At 45.9% G+C, this 17,340-nt stretch overlaps 1 protein-coding gene across 3 annotated transcripts in view; it reads left to right on the forward strand.

Annotated features, from left to right (window-relative positions):
• The window catches only part of PDPR (pyruvate dehydrogenase phosphatase regulatory subunit), a 71,813-nt gene that overhangs the window by 14,581 nt on the left and 39,892 nt on the right, over window positions 1–17,340 (forward strand). For all 3 annotated transcript variants that reach the window (XM_068259955.1, XM_068259956.1, XM_068259954.1), the window contains exons 4-5: window positions 7,757–7,838; window positions 7,918–8,081. In XM_068259955.1, the coding sequence (XP_068116056.1) occupies window positions 7,757–7,838; window positions 7,918–8,081 (246 nt within the window). The remainder of the gene's footprint in view (window positions 1–7,756; window positions 7,839–7,917; window positions 8,082–17,340) is intronic.

The raw sequence follows: 17,340 nt of genomic DNA on the forward strand, positions 1-17,340 counted from the left end.
TCTGTGAATATTGTGGAAGTCACTTTCTTACCATTACACCAAGATTTCAAAAAATACGTCAGGAGATGAAAAGAAAAACAAGATATGGCTTTATTCAAAAATATAACATGTATACATGCGAGAAACCAAGTGAGCCTAGTAAAAAGATTCAGGCAGTTAAGGTTTCTGGCTTCACTTCCGCCGTGCATTGGCCCTTATACCCCAAAGTACGTAGGCATGATGTGATTTTACTTGTCCAATAACGAATGCATGCCTCGGAGGGTTTTTTCTTCATTGCACAGAAGGGAGGAGATTTCCCATAGCATAGCACCTGGTGTTGTCTCCTGCCCGTAGTCCATTCTCTCAAGGATACTTCTAAGATTTCAGTTTGTGGGAATGGAAACATCCTGCGATGGGAGGTTTGCAGTGCCAGGCGCATCATATCTGTTACACATTCCTGAAAGATAAGAATTCACACACAGTACTAGCTCTTGACTACAGCATTTCAGCAATAAGAGAATCTGAGTCTAATGTTAAAGGGTAACTCTGTTCATCTGTATTACATTGGCCTTATTAAACACTAGTGTCACCTTATATCTATTAGGTGCAAATCTATGAAACTTGGATTAACATACCGCTCTGACATTAACAGCATATATAAAGAAAATAAACCTTTTAGCCCATCACATTACCAGTGGGCGTGTTTATAGATAATGGCAGTTGGCGCTGTCTGTTTTTTCCATCTCTGCCAGTAGTGAAGATGATGACCCGCAGGGCTATGGTTGATCAAACAACTTTAATCAATTACAGTTGAATCAATATGAATGAAAGTTGAATCAGTAAGAATCAATAATTTCTTGATCGATCTGCTATTTATTAAAGGACGACTGAAGTGAGAAGACTATGGAGGCTGCCATGTTTATTTCCTTTTAAACAATACCAGTTGCCTGGCAGCCCTGCTGGTCTGTTTGGCTACAGTAGTGTCTGAATCACACACCAGAAACAAGCATGCAGCTAATCTTGTCAGATCTGACAATAATGTCAGAAACGCCTGATCTGCTGCATGCTTGTTCTGGGACTATGGCTAGTAGAATTAGAGACAGAGGATCAGCAGAGCAGCCAGGCAACTGGTATTGCTTAAAAGGAAATAAACATGGCAGCCTCCATATACATCTCTCTTTAGTTGTCCTTTAAAGAGAAACCGTAACCAAGAATTGAACTTCATCCCAATCAGTAGCTGATACCCCCTTTCCCATGAGAAATCTATTCCTTTTCACAAATGGATCATCACGGGGCTCTGTATGGCTGATACTGTGGTGAAAGCCCTCCCACAGTGTGATGTCAGCGCCAAGGTCCTAACATCACACTGTGGGAGCCTTGTTGCATTGTGGGAAATAACAGCTGTTTTCAACTGCAAAAAAAAAAAAACAGCATCTCCTTCCAGTGACATCTGCCAGCAGTAAGGATGTCACCATTATTTGCCTCTCATTGACCAGTGATCTATTCCTGATTACTTTGGGACCAGGCGTTGTACAGACACACGGTGGTGCTCTCTGCTCAGCAGCATGTGCTGTTCTGTTTGGGGGGGCTGGTAGCATTGGCAAAGGATTTTCTGCTTTGGCCAATGAGTGAAGAGGAGCTGATGACATCAGAGGACATCTGTACTCTACGCTTTCATGATGGTGAAGGATAGTTTTAGGTGAAGAATTGCATACATAGCTTAAAGGGAACCTGAGATGAGGGATTCTACATAAATTATACATACCTGGGGCTTCCACCAGCCCCCTCCGGCCTGATCTCTCTCACGGCATCCTCTGCTCTCCCTGGAAAGTCCTCCGGCCCAGTGCCAACTACGCAAACTGCCCATGAAAGCGCTCCCGCTGCGTTCATGTTGCTGGGAGCGCTCTGCACCTTCGCAGTACGCTCCTGGAGTGCGCCTGGCCGGACTGCACCTATGCTGACTGGCCCCGACTGGAGGATTTTCCGGGGCCAGTTGCGGGCGCACGGAGGGAAAGATGAGGACGCCGTGGGAACAATCAGGCCTGAGGAGGCTGGAGAAAGCCCCAGGTATGTATATATAACACGGGACTCAAAAGCACAACCCCGCCAGCACAGATTTCTGCTGTTTAAAGGGGTTGTCCAGGGGGATTTGAAAATAAAATCTGACACTTACCCTGGGCTTCTATCAGCCTCTTGTAGCTGCCATGTCCCGCGCCGTCCTCCTCCGATCCTCCGGCACCAAATAATGTGCGCCCCCCGCTCGTGTCATCCGAAGCTTACTGCGCAGGCGCAGAATGAAGTATATGAAGTATGAAGTACTGCACACCTCAGATGAAGCTTGGCAGCCGCCTTGCGAAACGGTCGTAAGGACCGTGCACCTTTTTGGCGCCCACACCAGCAACCTCCCTCACACCCAGGTACAGCGTTACGCATTGTGATGTTTATTTGCTTGATGCTTACCCAGCTGCACATGTTGCATTTTTGAATGTATACCACATCACTTTTTTTGCCATTTGCTGCACGAATAAACCATAGTGCCAGTCTTTCCTTGTCTCCCAGTCTGTTTGCATCTATTTTGCTTATGTCTTGAGCACATGGTTTACTGGGTGTCTACATATCCCTGCCAGTTTATTGCAGCCTATCCCAAGTGCCTGCCAGCTCCCCCACAAGTATTGTACAAGTGTAGCAGTATGAAGTTTTCTTGTACGGCGCCTGCGCAGTAAGCTTCCAATGACGTGCGGGAACGAGCACGGGCGCGCAGCCACAGTTGGATGGGACGCCGCGCTACACCGGGGCCGGCAGCGGGGAAAGGAGGATCGGAAGGGGGACGGCGTGGGACATTACAGCTCCAGGGGGCTGATAGAAGCCCCAGGTAAGTGTCTGTCTTTATTTTCAAACCCCCTGGAGAACCCCTTTAAAGACAGGAAATGCAAATTTTTTAAGAAAAGGCTCTAGTTTAAGGACCCCAGAGCCTTTAGTCCCATATCGGTTAAAGGACACCTGTAGTGAGAGGTATATGGAGGCTGTCATTTGTATTTCCATTTAAACAATGCACATTGCCTGGCTGTCCTGCGGATCATCTGCCTCTAATACTGGGCAGAAACTGCTCGTTCTTGCCGATCGATCAATTCCCCACTCGATTCTGCAGTCCATTCTCTTATCTTCTGCTCGTTTTTCTTATCTTTTTCCATTGTCCTCAGTGCAGAATCGAGCGGGGAAACGATTGGAGGGGGGGGGGGGGGGGGATCGGACATGTCAGAAATTCGTGTTTCTTTGAAACTTGAGGGTGTCTCCCAGGAAATGACGTACTGCTGGTAGACACGAGGATCCCACATTCCATACAAAGAAGCCGCCATGTTGATGGTAGCCCAGACAGGTAGCCTCCAGCAGCCACTGTTGTGTCATGCTGGAGGGGTCACTGACCCCATTGTCTGGCTGTGGCTGGATGGTGTACTAGTTAAAGGATACCAGAACTGACATGTGACATGATGAGATACATGTGTATGTGCAGTGCCTAGCACACAAATAACTGTGCTGTGTTCCTTTTTTTTCTTTCTCTCCCTGAAAGAGTTAAATATCAGGTATGCCATTGGCTGACTCAGTCCTGACTCAGACAGGAAGTGACTACAGTGTGACCCTCACTGATAAGAAATTCCCCTTTTTATCTCTGTCTTGCCCTCAGAAGCCATTTTCTGCTAGGGAAGTGTTTTATAGTTGGAATTTCTTATTGGTGAGGGTCACACTGTAGTCACTTCCTGTCCGAGTCAGGACTGAGTCAGCCACTTACATACCTGATATTTAACTCAGGCAGAGAAAGAAAAAAAGGAACACAGCCTAGCTATTTGTGTGCTTGGCACTGTACATACACGTGTCTATCTCATCATGTCACGTGTCACTTCGGGTATCCTTTAAGCCTCTGACACAGGAAACCAGGGTTAGAATCTCAGCTCTTCCTGTTCAGGAAGCCAGCACCTATTCAGTAGGAGACCTTCGGCAAGACACCCTAACACTGCTACTGCCTATAGAGCACGTCCTAGTGGCTGCAGCTGTGGCGCTTCGAGTCCACCAGGAGAAAAGCGCAATGTTCTGTGTCTTGTCTCTCTGCCAAGTGTTTGTGCAGCTGCCCATCTACCCTCATGTACTCTGCATGGAACAGGCGGAAGTGTCTCTGCTGGGGAAGTGAAAGCGCTGCTGCAGGAAAGTCTGTTACACAACTATGAGGCTGGGCTCTATAGATTTGATAGATAGATAGATATATATATATATTTTTTTTTTCTTTGTTTCCTCTGTTTGTTCTTGTATATGTAGGCTTAGTATTTAGCAAGATAGAAAACCGTGGGTCATATGCAGGTTTTCTCCCAGGAGATAATGTTTCTTCTTTAGAATAACTTTTCAGCACTTTGCAATGGAAAAAGTACCAGCAAGTAGGTGAAAATGTACCATCAAAACTATTTTGTGGTTTTGGGTTTTTTTTTGTTTTGTTTTTGATTGCTGGTGGTTTAAAAGGTGTGTTATTGACAGGTTTGAAAACCAGGGCTGTGGAGTCGGTACAAAAATCATCCAACTCCTCAGTTTATGAAACCATTTGACTCCGACTCCGGGTACCTAAAATGGCTCTGACTCCTCCTCAAGGTGGCCACTAACTGTCCAATTTCTAGCGAAAAATCGTTCGAGCGATCAGAAATTCTGATCGGACGAAAAATAGTTCACTACACCATCAACTAACCGATCATTGCTTCCTATATATCACGACCGCCAAGAAAATCCAAATTTTTACTTCAAATCCAACTTTGTTCCCCTCTCTGTCCCCCAAGCTGCAGCTGTGCTGGGCATACCTTCCAGCACAAGTCCAGCGATGCCCGTCTATCTACTTCACCTCCTGCAGGCTCTGATGCATAACATACTTCCTGTATGTCATGTGACAGGAACCAGGAAGTATGCCATGCACAAGAGCTGGCAGACAGCGAGATAGGATGGAAAGCGTGCGACTCCTGTCAGAAGGTATGTCCAACACTGCCGATGCTGCGGGCTACACGCGCTGAAGCTTGGGGAAGTTTGAAGCCGCTTCTTCAAACTCCCACCATCAAACTTCGCCCGTGTGGAAATAATATCACAGAAATTGCCACTTTGACGATTTCAAAATTGTGAGCTTGGTGATTACGAATTCGATTTATCTTTCAGGCCTACCAGGTACCCAAAATTGCTCCGACTCCTCGACTCCAACTCCACAGCCCTGCATCTAGGAGAAAACTCAGTAGAAAAAGTAAATTGCATATGGCCCATATGTTGTGTGTGGCTTGCACATTATGGCTCAGTGACATGCCCCATACAGCGCAGTGTTCTCCCCAGGCTCTTTTAGCCCGGGTGCTCCACCCGGCTAGTTTTGTTGGTCACCCGGCTGTCATCGGCTCACCTCCTCCTATGCTGTAAGCAGAGTTGTCACACAGAAGCACCGGCCCTGCATTCTCTCATATTGCCCCTCCCGGCTACTTTTTCATGCCACCCGGCTGAAAAATAATTCTGGAGAGAACACTGCAGCGTGTGACCTTCCTGCATCAACCAAAAAAGGGTTGGGGAAGAAAATGGCGCCCCCTGTGTGTAAATGTCACAATAGTGGGCTTTACACGATCCATACACCTGTGTGGTGGCTAAAAATGTCATATGACCGATATCCGCATAAAAGGCTTATTAGCGCAGCACGCTTTGTAGCAATAAACCATTGGATTGCCGGTGACTGCATAGTAGCGAAAGTTTTTATATGGAAGAACAGTCGCTTCACAGAATAAATTTCAGCTGTTTATTTTGATTAAACAAAGTGCACAAGTTCTAACATGTTTCGTGAGGTTCAGCCTCACTTCTTCAGAGGAGCGTAACAATGCATCAAGGGGTTAACTTTGGAACCTCCCACTTAAGGTGTACAGGAAGCAAAAATAATGAAAAAATAGATACTTACCTAGCGTAGCTAGAACTTACTGGGCCCGATAGCAACATTTTTGTTGCCCACCCCCTTCTGGACCCCTCAGCCACCCATTGTCTAGGGGCCCCCCTGAGTGTCTTTACCTTTCCTTGGTTATCTAGTTGTCCCCCGCATGTCCCTATACCTTTCCCTGGTAGTTTAGTGGTCCTCCTGTGCACCCTCCCTGGCTGCCTGGTGGGTAGTCTAGCGGTCCATTGTGCCCACTCCCTAGAGGTATCCATACGCTGGCAGAAGACGGATGAGGATATAGTCCCACTTCACCTGCCTGCTGCTCAAAGACTTGCGACCTCCGGCGTGCGTGTCTGCTCTTCTGTTGGAATTGGAGCAAATTATTTGGGTCCTTGGTGTCGGAGTATTTTTGTACCGACAACACAGCCCTGGATCTTTAATTGCGACTATATCCCTGTTCATGCACGAGTTTGGCCGTACTGTGCCTGCGCGAGTCAGCTGGAGCCGTTTGTGCATGAAAAGGAGCTCAGTTGCTGCCTCCAGGCAGGTCCTAGGCAGCCGCAGAGTCTCCAGGAGGACGTGCTCAGCCTCTGCAGGATCCAGAGGGTCCCCTCTTCTTAGGTAAGTATTTAGTTTTTATACACCTTGGGGTTGCCTTGGGTTTACGTTAAGTTTTTTTTTTGGGGGGGGGGGGGGTGTTGAATGAGGTAATAACACGGTGCTGCATGCATTGTTGTCAGTTCCTGTGCGCTGTCTTTATGAATGCAGTCAGTATCACAACTAGGGATGGTCAATGAATTACTAATATTTTTGAGTTGATGCAAATTTTATGCCGCATCTCCATTGGGCATGTTTCCAACCTGCATCAATTGGCATACAATTGATAAAACACAGAATTATTAGCAGTTTATTGACCATTCATAATGGCAATGGGTGACACTAAGGAAGCCTGTGAAAGTGTGTGAAAAACTGATGTCATAAGTCTCATGAAATGTGGCAGCAGTCCTCAGCAGTTTCTTGTAACAAGTCAGCAGTCTCTGTCAGTCTGTAGTTACAAGCAATAATCTCTGTCAGGCCGGTTTCAGACTGGAAACCAGCGTCAGTGATGGGGTGCGTCGCGCCCAAAGCACCGCATCGTACCGTCAAAAACAGGCCTTCAGGGATCATCGCGCAACTGGCCACAGGCCAAGCAGGAAGTGACGCACGCTTGCCGTCACTTCCTGCTTCGGGTACGCGAAAGTGGTGGGAAGCGTATTGATAAATTGGTTGGAAGCGTATTGCCGCAACGTCGCATCAGTGGTTTTTTAAAAATGTACACGTCGCCATAGACTAACATGACTTCCGGACCGGCGCAGATCGCGGAAACTCGACACTGCACCGCAGCGGTAACATAGTTATTGACCTGCGTTGGGTATGCAGTGAAAACTTAACTTCTATTGCGTCGTGCCGTACCGTGGCAGTATGAAAGTCTCCATAGACTTTCATTGCCTGGCGGTGGGGTGCGGTAAAAATACCGCACCCCCTCGGTGTGAAAGGGTCCTAAGTCTCCAGGTTCTCACATTATGGCAGCAGTAGAAGAGGGTTTACATCAGTGATGGTCAAATAGATGCAAATCACTTTGAGTTGGTGCAAATGTTATGCAAATTTATGCAGCTGGAAAACTAACCAATAGAATTTTACCTCAGCAGGATTTGATTGGTTCATTTTCAAACTGCATAAATTTGCATCAACTCAAAGTTATATGCATCTACTTGACCATCACTAGTTTACATCAGATCAGAGCTGATCAGGCAGTAAGTTGTTGAGTTTGAAGAGAGAAGTATTTCTAAGTCTTTCCTCTGCTTCCTGCAGGCTACACCAGGACCGGCTCCATACTGCTGGCTCAGACGCAGGACCGCCTCATATCACTGCGACGTATAGTATCCCGACTAAGGTGAGAACTGGTTCAGCAACGCTCTCTGTCTACAAACCTGCTAAATAGAGTAACTTTCTTTGTTCTGGTTTTTGAATAGAATGAAAGGAATACCGTGTGAGATAATTACACCAAAGCAAGTGGGGGAGCTCCACCCCCTAATTAATATTCACGATCTGGTCGGAGCGATGTACGTGCCGGAGGATGCTGTGGTCTCCACTGCAGATGTGACGCTCGCCATGGTGACTGCTGCTCAGAGTCAAGGTGCGCTAAGATAAGGAGACTGGAGGGGCCAGTAGGGATGATCACAGATATGCAAATTGTTCTGAGCTGATGCAAATTTTTATGCAAATGTATGCCGTTTGAAAATAGACCAATCAATTTAAACCCAGGTTTAAATTGATTGGTCCATTTTCAAGCTGCATACATTTGCATAAAAATTTGCATCAGCTCGGAACAATTTGCACATCTGTTACCATCCCTAGTGGGCAGACGTGGGCCAGAAGTTGTATTCAGCCAGGAAAACGTTTATGGCTGTAATTTGCTTATCAGCGATGCTTACCATATTCCTGACAAGGTACCGACAAAAACAAAAGCTGTCACTTCCATGCCGAGAAATTAACTCTTTCAGGCAGCAAAATAAAGCAAGTAAAACAGCCTGGTTATTAATGTTTTGTACATACATGTTTCTCTCATCATGTCACATGTCGCCGTATGCTTTAACCCTTCCCACACCTTCCTCAAGGGGGATTGGTCTGGGGATGTTCACACACAGAGAAAGACTGGCTGTTCCCCCTCTCAGGCTACCTCATGCGGTAGGGATAGAGGGAGGTGTCACAGACCGCAAGGCCGGTCTGCGGATGGGGTAAATCGATCAGCGTCAGAAATCCTCTCACACGGTCATTTGTTCATCACGAAGGGTAACCCGCGTTCGCAATTTGATGAACTGACTCGCGAAGGGAGCGTTCTGCCACTAACGAATTCACCACACACATACAATTCAAAGATCTGCCACCAAGCGAGTTACACAGCCCGCTACTGTAGTTTTACTAGGACTTCGAGAACGCTCTATTACCCCTTAGCAGCATGCAAGAATCTGGGTCAGATCGTTATATCTGGGCCAGGTTCTCACATACGGGTTATAAGTGTATACTTCTATTAAACACAGGGTAGCGATTTCAGGAGAATAGGTACAATTGTGTATGTTCAGCAACAGGTCATAACCGCTAAACGATTTTTAAAACGTTTAATAACAAAAATGCATTCCATACAGTTATATACACCTATTAACATATATACATAGATCTTAAAATAAAAAGGAATAAAATCAGAAAATTCTTACTTAGTTATGCTGAGCAGTCGATTTAAAGAATGAAGAAAAAAAGAGTCCAGTTTTAAAAGTAGACATTCAGGTTAAAAGTCCTTGAATCACAGCATGCGGCGGTTCTCCGTGGAACGCATGCTTGGACTTCCCTGGTCGATGAAATTTGGAGAACTGGGCAGGTATGGTCTCGCCCCACTTTTATAGGACCTGAGTTTGGGGCTGTCACTAACTGGAAAGTAGGTGTGTTTAAGGCAGGGTTATCTCCTGGGGGCAAGGTTGCCACCCTCAGACTCAGAGCAAGAAATGTACCAATTTATTAATAATCGGTGTGACTCCGCCCCAGATTGGCGCATCGCAAATCTGAGACTATATTCATAAGAGGCCTGCGACCCTGTATTAAACGAGGCTATACATGCCTAGTCTGTCGCATTCGCTCTATGCAGGCCGGATAAAGTGGTTTTCCTACGTATCCCTGACAGCTAGAAAATTGCAAATCCTGTGTAGGATAGAACTGATTTCTAGGTATCAGGAAATGTAATTTTTGTCTTGCTGTGCCAAACCTATTTTGAATTATTAATAAATTAACGTTCCCTCTGTTTGAGGCTATGAGCTTGGAGGGAATTTTTATCTCAGCCAGTCTGAGCTGGCTTGGGGGAGATGAGCTGAGTGGCCAAATGGCTTCTGCCCAGGGGAGCTGGCCACTTGTGACATTCTTTCCTGACACAGGATGTGGGGGAAGGTTACTGTTGCCCTCAGTAAGAAGAGAGGAAAAAGGACATCTATTGTACATTTACACAAAACTGACAGTAATTGTGCACGACCATACGAAAATCGTTGGCGCTTGCGCACGACTTTCCGTAATGTTCGTCACAGGAGGAGTTTGGGATGAGGGGATAGAGGGAGGAGTTTGGGATGAGGGGATAGAGGGAGGAGTTTGGGATGAGGGGATAGAGGGAGGAGTTTGGGATGAGGGGATAGAGGGAGGAGTTTAGGATGAGGGGATAGAGGGAGGAGTTTGGGATGAGGGGATAGAGGGAGGAGTTTAGGATGAGGGGATAGAGGGAGGAGTTTGGGATGAGGGGATAGAGGGAGGAGTTTGGGATGAGGGGATAGAGGGATGAGTTTGGGATGAGGGGATATAGGGAGGAGTTTGGGATGACTGGATAGAGGGAGGAGTTTGGGATGACTGGATAGAGGGAGGAGTTTGGGATGACTGGATAGAGGGAGGAGTTTGGGATGACTGGATAGAGGGAGGAGTTTGGGATGACTGGATAGAGGGAGGAGTTTGGGATGACTGGATAGAGGGAGGAGTTTGGGATGACTGGATAGAGGGAGGAGTTTGGGATGACTGGATAGAGGGAGGAGTTTGGGATGACTGGATAGAGGGAGGAGTTTGGGATGACTGGATAGAGGGAGGAGTTTGGGATGACTGGATAGAGGGAGGAGTTAGGGATGGTGGGATAGAGGGAGGAGTTTGGGATGATAACATAGAGGGAGGAGTTTGGGATGGGATAGAGGGAGGAGTTTGGGATGGGATAGAGGGAGGAGTTTGGGATGGGATAGAGGGAGGAGTTAGGGATGATGGGGTAGAGGGAGGAGTTAGGACAACTATCTGTCCAATCATTTGCACTGTCATTACGTGAAGGAATGTAAGCGTAGGAGCCAGCCAGGGTACAGTATTCTCATTATATTTATTGTTGAAAGCACAGATGTGCAATGCACAATGCATGTCTGAATAGGAAAGCTGGAAAATGTACAACTAATCAAATCGAGCAGAGTGCATCATTCTATTTCTCTGAGGTTATTTTAACATTGATGGTTTAACACATTTATATCTGTGAGGCCAGCATTAAAGGACACCCGAAGTGACATGTGACATGATGAGATAGATATGTGTATGTACAGTGCCTAGCACACTAATAACTATGCTGTGTTCCTTTTTTTCTTTCTCTGTCTGAAAGAGTTAAATATCAGGTATGTAAGTGGCTGATTCAGTCCTGACTCAGACAGGAAGTGACTACAGTGTGACCCTCAGTGACAAGAAATTCCAACTATAAAACACTTTTTCCTAGCAGAAAATGGCCTCTGAGAGCAGGAAAGAGATAAAAAGGGGAATTTCTTATCAGTGAGGGTCACACTGTAGTCACTTCCTGTCTGAGTCAGGACTGGGTCAGCCACTTACATACCTGATATTTAACTCTTTCAGGCAGAGAAAGAAAAAGAGGAACACAGCCTAGTTATTTGTGTGCTAGGCACTGTACATACCCATGTCTATCTCATCATGTCACATGTCAGTTCTGGTATCCTTTAAAGCACACTTAATGTAAAGGGCATGTGGATGCTGACATATTTATTTCCTTTTAAAAATGCACATTACCTGGCAGTCCTGCTGATCCTCTGCCTGTAATACTTTTAGCCACAGCCCCTGAACAAGCATGCAGCAGATCAGGTGTTTCTGACAGAAGTGTAGAGATGATCGATCAGCACACCAGCTTCTCAATGAGCATAGTTTATTCCCAAATCACATGTCAACACATGAGTTAACAATTGTTTCGGGGCCACTCAGGGTCCCCTTCTTCAGAACAGTGCAGTGTCGGGGGCGGAGTTAGCGCGCGATGCGGGAGGACGCAATTTAAGTGAGCTCCGTCTCACTCCTAAAATCCGAGGCTAATATCCTGCTTTACAGCGAACTTACTTGCTGAATCTGGGTCTCGGGGTACTGCTGAACTCCTGGGGATCATAACCATGTCCACAAAGGTGAACTCCGCGAAGGCAGCCGCTGAGAAATTAGCGCAATACCAATGGACTTCCTCCTCCCAAGATGGCGCCGACGGGGAATCCATGCAGGCCGCAGAGGAAGAAGCAGAGGCATCTAATAGCGATAGCGAACCGCCTATTCTGATTCCGGCATCTGAAGATACCGGAGAACTATCTCTAACCATGATCTATGAGAATCTTCTCTCAGCCATTACGGAATCGAAAACGTGCCTCACCACTAAGATAGAGGAGATGAAGGCGGAAGTAGGCCTCCTGCGTCAAGACCTCGGTAAGCTCCGAGAACGCACTTCCGAAGTGGAAAAGAGAGTTTCTGCCTTGGAGGAATTGACAGCACCGATCCCCAAACAGATCAAAGACCTACAGACCTCTGATACGGCTACTAAGGAGAAGATTGACGACATGGAGAATCGACTCCGACGCAACAACGTTCGTATAGTGGGCCTGCCGGAGCGTGCGGAGGGAGATGCTCCGGAGGTCTTTATGGAGCGATGGGTCAGATCCACGTTCGGGTCGGAGGGCTTATCATCAGCTTTTGTGGTGGAAAGAGCACATCGGATCCCGGGCCGGGCCCCAAAACCTGGAGCGCCCGCCCGTCCATTTATAGCTCGCCTTCTGAACTTTAGAGACCGGGACGCGATCCTGAGAATGGCCCGTCAGAAGGGTGCACTCCCCTTTGAGAACGTTAATCTACAGGTCTTTCCGGATTTTTCGCTGGCCCTACAAAAGAGGAGAGCCACCTTCATTGAGGTAAAGAAAAAGCTGCGGGCCAAACATGTGCCCTATTCCATGTCCTATCCTGCCCGCCTGAGAGTCGTACATGAGGGTAAGACGCTTTTCTTTGAGACACCCTCAGAAGCCATGGACTTCGCTACCAAGGTAACAACTGTTTAAAAGTTTGCAAAGCAATGCTGTAGCGCTAGATGAGATGGCATAAAGTTTTCGGGCAGGTCGTTTGCCATGAAGAGACTCTCTACTACCCTGTTTTTTTCTTTTTTTTCGCTTCTGGAACTTTCCTTTAACAACCTGGATTTTCTTTGTATCCTGTGGACATGGATATAATAGGCACCAGGTCGCCCAGAAACAGTCAGCTTTGCATATTTCTAAAAGTTCGCTGTTAATCTGAAATATCAGGAGTGAGTTGGTGGACTCATGCCGCATTCACCCCCCTTAGAGGAGTAATCCTCACGAATCTGCACAAAATATGTTTTGTTTTCTCTGTTTATGCTTAGCCCTGATCTCCCCAGCTCCCTGGGTTGCGATATTAATCTCACTATATGGTATATACTATGTATGTGATACCTATCAATGTTTATTATTCAATACATTCCCGTTGTGGCTGGTGGGGGGAGGGGTGAGGGGTAGGGAAGGGATTCTGGTTATGTTACGAGGGTGTGATCGTGTGGTCTCAATGTATAGCAGAGCCTATCCTGTGGAGAATGTTATTGTGAAGCTGGATAATGGCTAGGAGTTTAAAATGTATATCATGGAATGTTAGAGGACTAGGGACTGTGATGAAACGTAACCTTGTATTTTCTTTCCTTAAAAAATATGATCCCGACATTTGTGTTCTCCAGGAAACGCACTTGACTGGAAGCACCTCCTCTAGACTTCGCAGACACTGGGTAGGGTGGGCCGCACACTCGGTTTACACTTCCAACTCCAGAGGGGTCTCTATTTTGGTTCATAAGAGGGTAAGGTGGCACATGATAACATTCAAAGAGGATCCAAATGGCAAATATATCTATGTACAAGCTGAGGTAGATTCCCTCCCGATTAAGATCGTAGCTGTCTATTTGTCCCCACCAGCTGCCCTCTCAGTTCTGAAACCAATTATACCCTGGATCTTAAATGACAGGGTCACACCCATAATATGTGTTGGGGACTTCAATTTGGTGATGGATGAGACCATTGACAGGTTCCCTGTCCCCGCAGGGGCAAAGGGGCTAGGTCAAACTTCCCTATCAGAATGTGCCCTTAATCTAGGATGGTTTGATGCATGGAGGACCTTAAACCCTGAGACAGCTGCCTTCACTTGCTATACACCTGCCAGGAAATCCCTCTCCAGAATTGATCTAGCCTTAGTCAATGACCTGGCCATTGCCAGGCTGGAATCTGCCGTACATTTAAATAGGGGAATCTCTGATCACTCTCCACTGCTGATACACTTCCGCTTGGATACCAGGCAGGTTAATAGCCCCTGGAAGTTTAACAGCTTTTGGTTCACTCTCTTCCCTTCCCCAGATAGAACCATAGAGCAAATAACTACATATTTCCTTTGTAATAAAGATTCGGCTGCCCTGCTCAGTGTCTGGGAGGCATTTAAATGCCATATGAGGGGATGCTTGCACGCCACAGTATCATTTATTAAAAGGAGCTCTCGGGAAAAAGAGGAGCGCTTGTCTGAGGCCTGCACGGATGCTGAGGCCCTATATATTACCCAGCCATCTGACCAGAGCCGCAGACAATGGCTTCTAGCACAGAGGGAGCTGAACATCTGCTTAAATCATAAATCCAAGAGGAAATTGTTTTTTACTAAACAATCCTTTTTTGAGTGTGGAAACTACACTGGAAGACTACTGGCCCAACTGGCCCATGGGGCTAGAGGATCTGCAGTGATTACAGGATTAAGTAAACCAGATGGCTCTCTAGTTAATGCCACTTCTGACATATTAGAGGAGTTTGTCCTTTTCTATGACTCACTATACACCTCAAAACTGATATACTCTGAACATGACATTGTGCGATACCTCTCAGATTGTACCTTCCCTACTTTATCCCCTGAACAGGTAAAAATGTTAGATGCCCCCATTACAATCGAGGAAGTGGAGATAGCTATATCCTCATTGCAACCTAATAAGGCCTCCGGCCCTGACGGAATTCCAGCAGACTTTTATAAAAAATATAGAGATTTGATAATACAAGATCTACTTGCGGTATTACTGAGTATAGATTCCCAATCCGGCCTCCCCGATAGTTGGAATGATGCTACAATAGTTGTTTTATTAAAAGAAGGGAAAAATCCATTGCAGTGCGGTTCTTACAGACCGATATCCCTGCTAAATACCGATTATAAGATTTTTACCAAAATCATCTCCAACCGATTAGCTAAGGTAATTCTTGACATAATCCACCCCGACCAGACAGGATTTATGCCTGGTAAGGGGACGTCTATCAATATAAGGAGGACTTTAATACACTCGCAGATATCGCACAATGTCACCGGAGATAGAGCATTGGTGTCATTAGACACCATGAAAGCTTTTGATTCTATTGAGTGGCTTTTTCTGGATACCTGCCTGCAAAAATTTGGTTTTGGTCCTAGGTTTCTGGGCTGGGTGAGGGCATTGTATCGGAGTCCAAGGGCAAGAATATCAGTAAATGGTCTCTTTTCTCGATCTTTCGCTCTTCATCGCGGCACTAGACAAGGCTGCCCACTATCACCTTTTTTGTTTGCCATCGCAATTGAAGCTTTAGCTATTAAATTTCGTTCTGCTACTAATATTCGAGGGCTTACTTGCGATTCGCATACTGATATTATTGGCTTATATGCGGACGATGTAATTTTATTTCTTGAAGACACGCATACTTCACTTAAAAATTCAATGCAACTAATTAACCAGTTCGGGGAATTCTCAGGCCTGCAGACAAATTGGGAAAAATCATGCATTATGCCCTTGGACTCTGATGCTATCAGTTTGGACTCAGTTGAGTGCCCTCTACAGATAGTTCAGAAGTTTAGGTACCTGGGAATAGTAGTAACCAGAGACCCAGCAGAGTTCTTTAATGCCAATATTTCACCTCTTTTATCTGAATTAACAGCCAAGTGCAAAGCTTGGAGCTCTCTCCCCTTGGTAGTAGTGGGAAGGGTGAACTTAATAAAAATGATTTCTCTCCCTAAAATTCTATATGTGGTCCAGCACTCGGCAGTCCCCATCCCCAAGTCATTCTTCTCTAAACTAAACAGCGTGGTTGCTTCCTTCCTGTGGGGCAATAAGAGAGCTAGGATTAATCTACAGACACTCACTAGGCCATTAGATGAGGGTGGTTTAGCCCTCCCTGATTTCTTTCTATACTATCTGGCCGGCCAGTTAAGATACATACAAGCGTGGATGCCCGGCCATACTGAATGGACGAGTGAGTTGCTACTGGCCCAGAATCTTCGTGGTAAAAATTTATTTACTTTTTTGGAAGCTGGCGCTGGGAACTCCTATGCCTCTCTTTTGCCCCTACACAAGCTGGCACTACAAGTTTGGCGCAGTGGAAAGCGAATCTATAAATACTCTGACATCCCTCTTGAAACCCCTTTATGGGAGAACTCCAGCTTTCCACACCTGCTGTCTATCCCTGAGCCAATCTTCTGGGTCAATAAAGGTTTAATAAACGTATCACAGGTAACGACCAATACTGGTCTGATTCTCTTAGCAGAAGAGATTACAAATCGGTTTCAGGTCCCTAGATCCTCTTATCTTCGGTCATTCCAGCTTTCACATTCTCTTAGAGCCCAGTTTGGTAGAACTAGCCTCCCCATATCTGACTTTCCCTTGATTGGAGTCTTAAAAACACAGGGTGCCCAAGGTTTAACATCATATCTATATACCCATTTATTGAACGCTAAATTTGAAGGTCTAGACATGAAGGGACCTGCCAAATGGGATACTCAACATTTAGAAATACAGGAGGAAGACTGGGAAGATATTTTTCTCTCAGTTCGTTTAGCTTCCCCAGCTGCTCATAACCGACTAATCCAACTATACATTGTACATCAAGCATATTGGACACCTGTGACGCTGAAATCTAAAAATCTTAGAGACTCAGCAGACTGTCCTAAATGTGGGAGCTCGGATGCAGACTTCCTCCACTTAATTTGGCAGTGTCCCAAAGTGTCCTCTTTCTGGATACAGGTAACTCAATGTCTTGCTAATATGGTAGGTACTTCTGTCCCTCTTGCTCCTTTATTGTGCCTGTTTGGTGTAATGGAGGAGGAAGACAACCAGCGGTACAAACAAATTTTCCTGAGGGAGACTCTCTTTCTAGCTCGGAAAACTATAATACTTAAATGGCTGGCTGCTGACTGTCCCCAGATTCAACACTGGAAAAATTTAGTCAATGAAGTAGTTCAATATGAAAAGATCCTTTTCACCCATAGAGGTGCACCCACGAAATTTGGGAAAATATGGGATATTTGGCTCGACTCCCAGGAAACACTGGACTCTCCACCAGAATGATGACTCAAATACCCAGTTAAAAAGTACTGCGAGATTGCATGACATACCCCCATGTAGAAGTAGGATGTTGTACAAGTGCCCTGTTGGCACTTGGGTTGTATATGTGACCCTGTTAAATTATCTGGCAACATAGGATGCTCTCCTGTGCAATATACCATCATGACTGTATATGACTGCGATTTATATGATATGCATG

This window comes from Hyperolius riggenbachi, chromosome 11, assembly GCF_040937935.1.
Source record: "Hyperolius riggenbachi isolate aHypRig1 chromosome 11, aHypRig1.pri, whole genome shotgun sequence".
NCBI lineage: Eukaryota > Metazoa > Chordata > Amphibia > Anura > Hyperoliidae > Hyperolius > Hyperolius riggenbachi.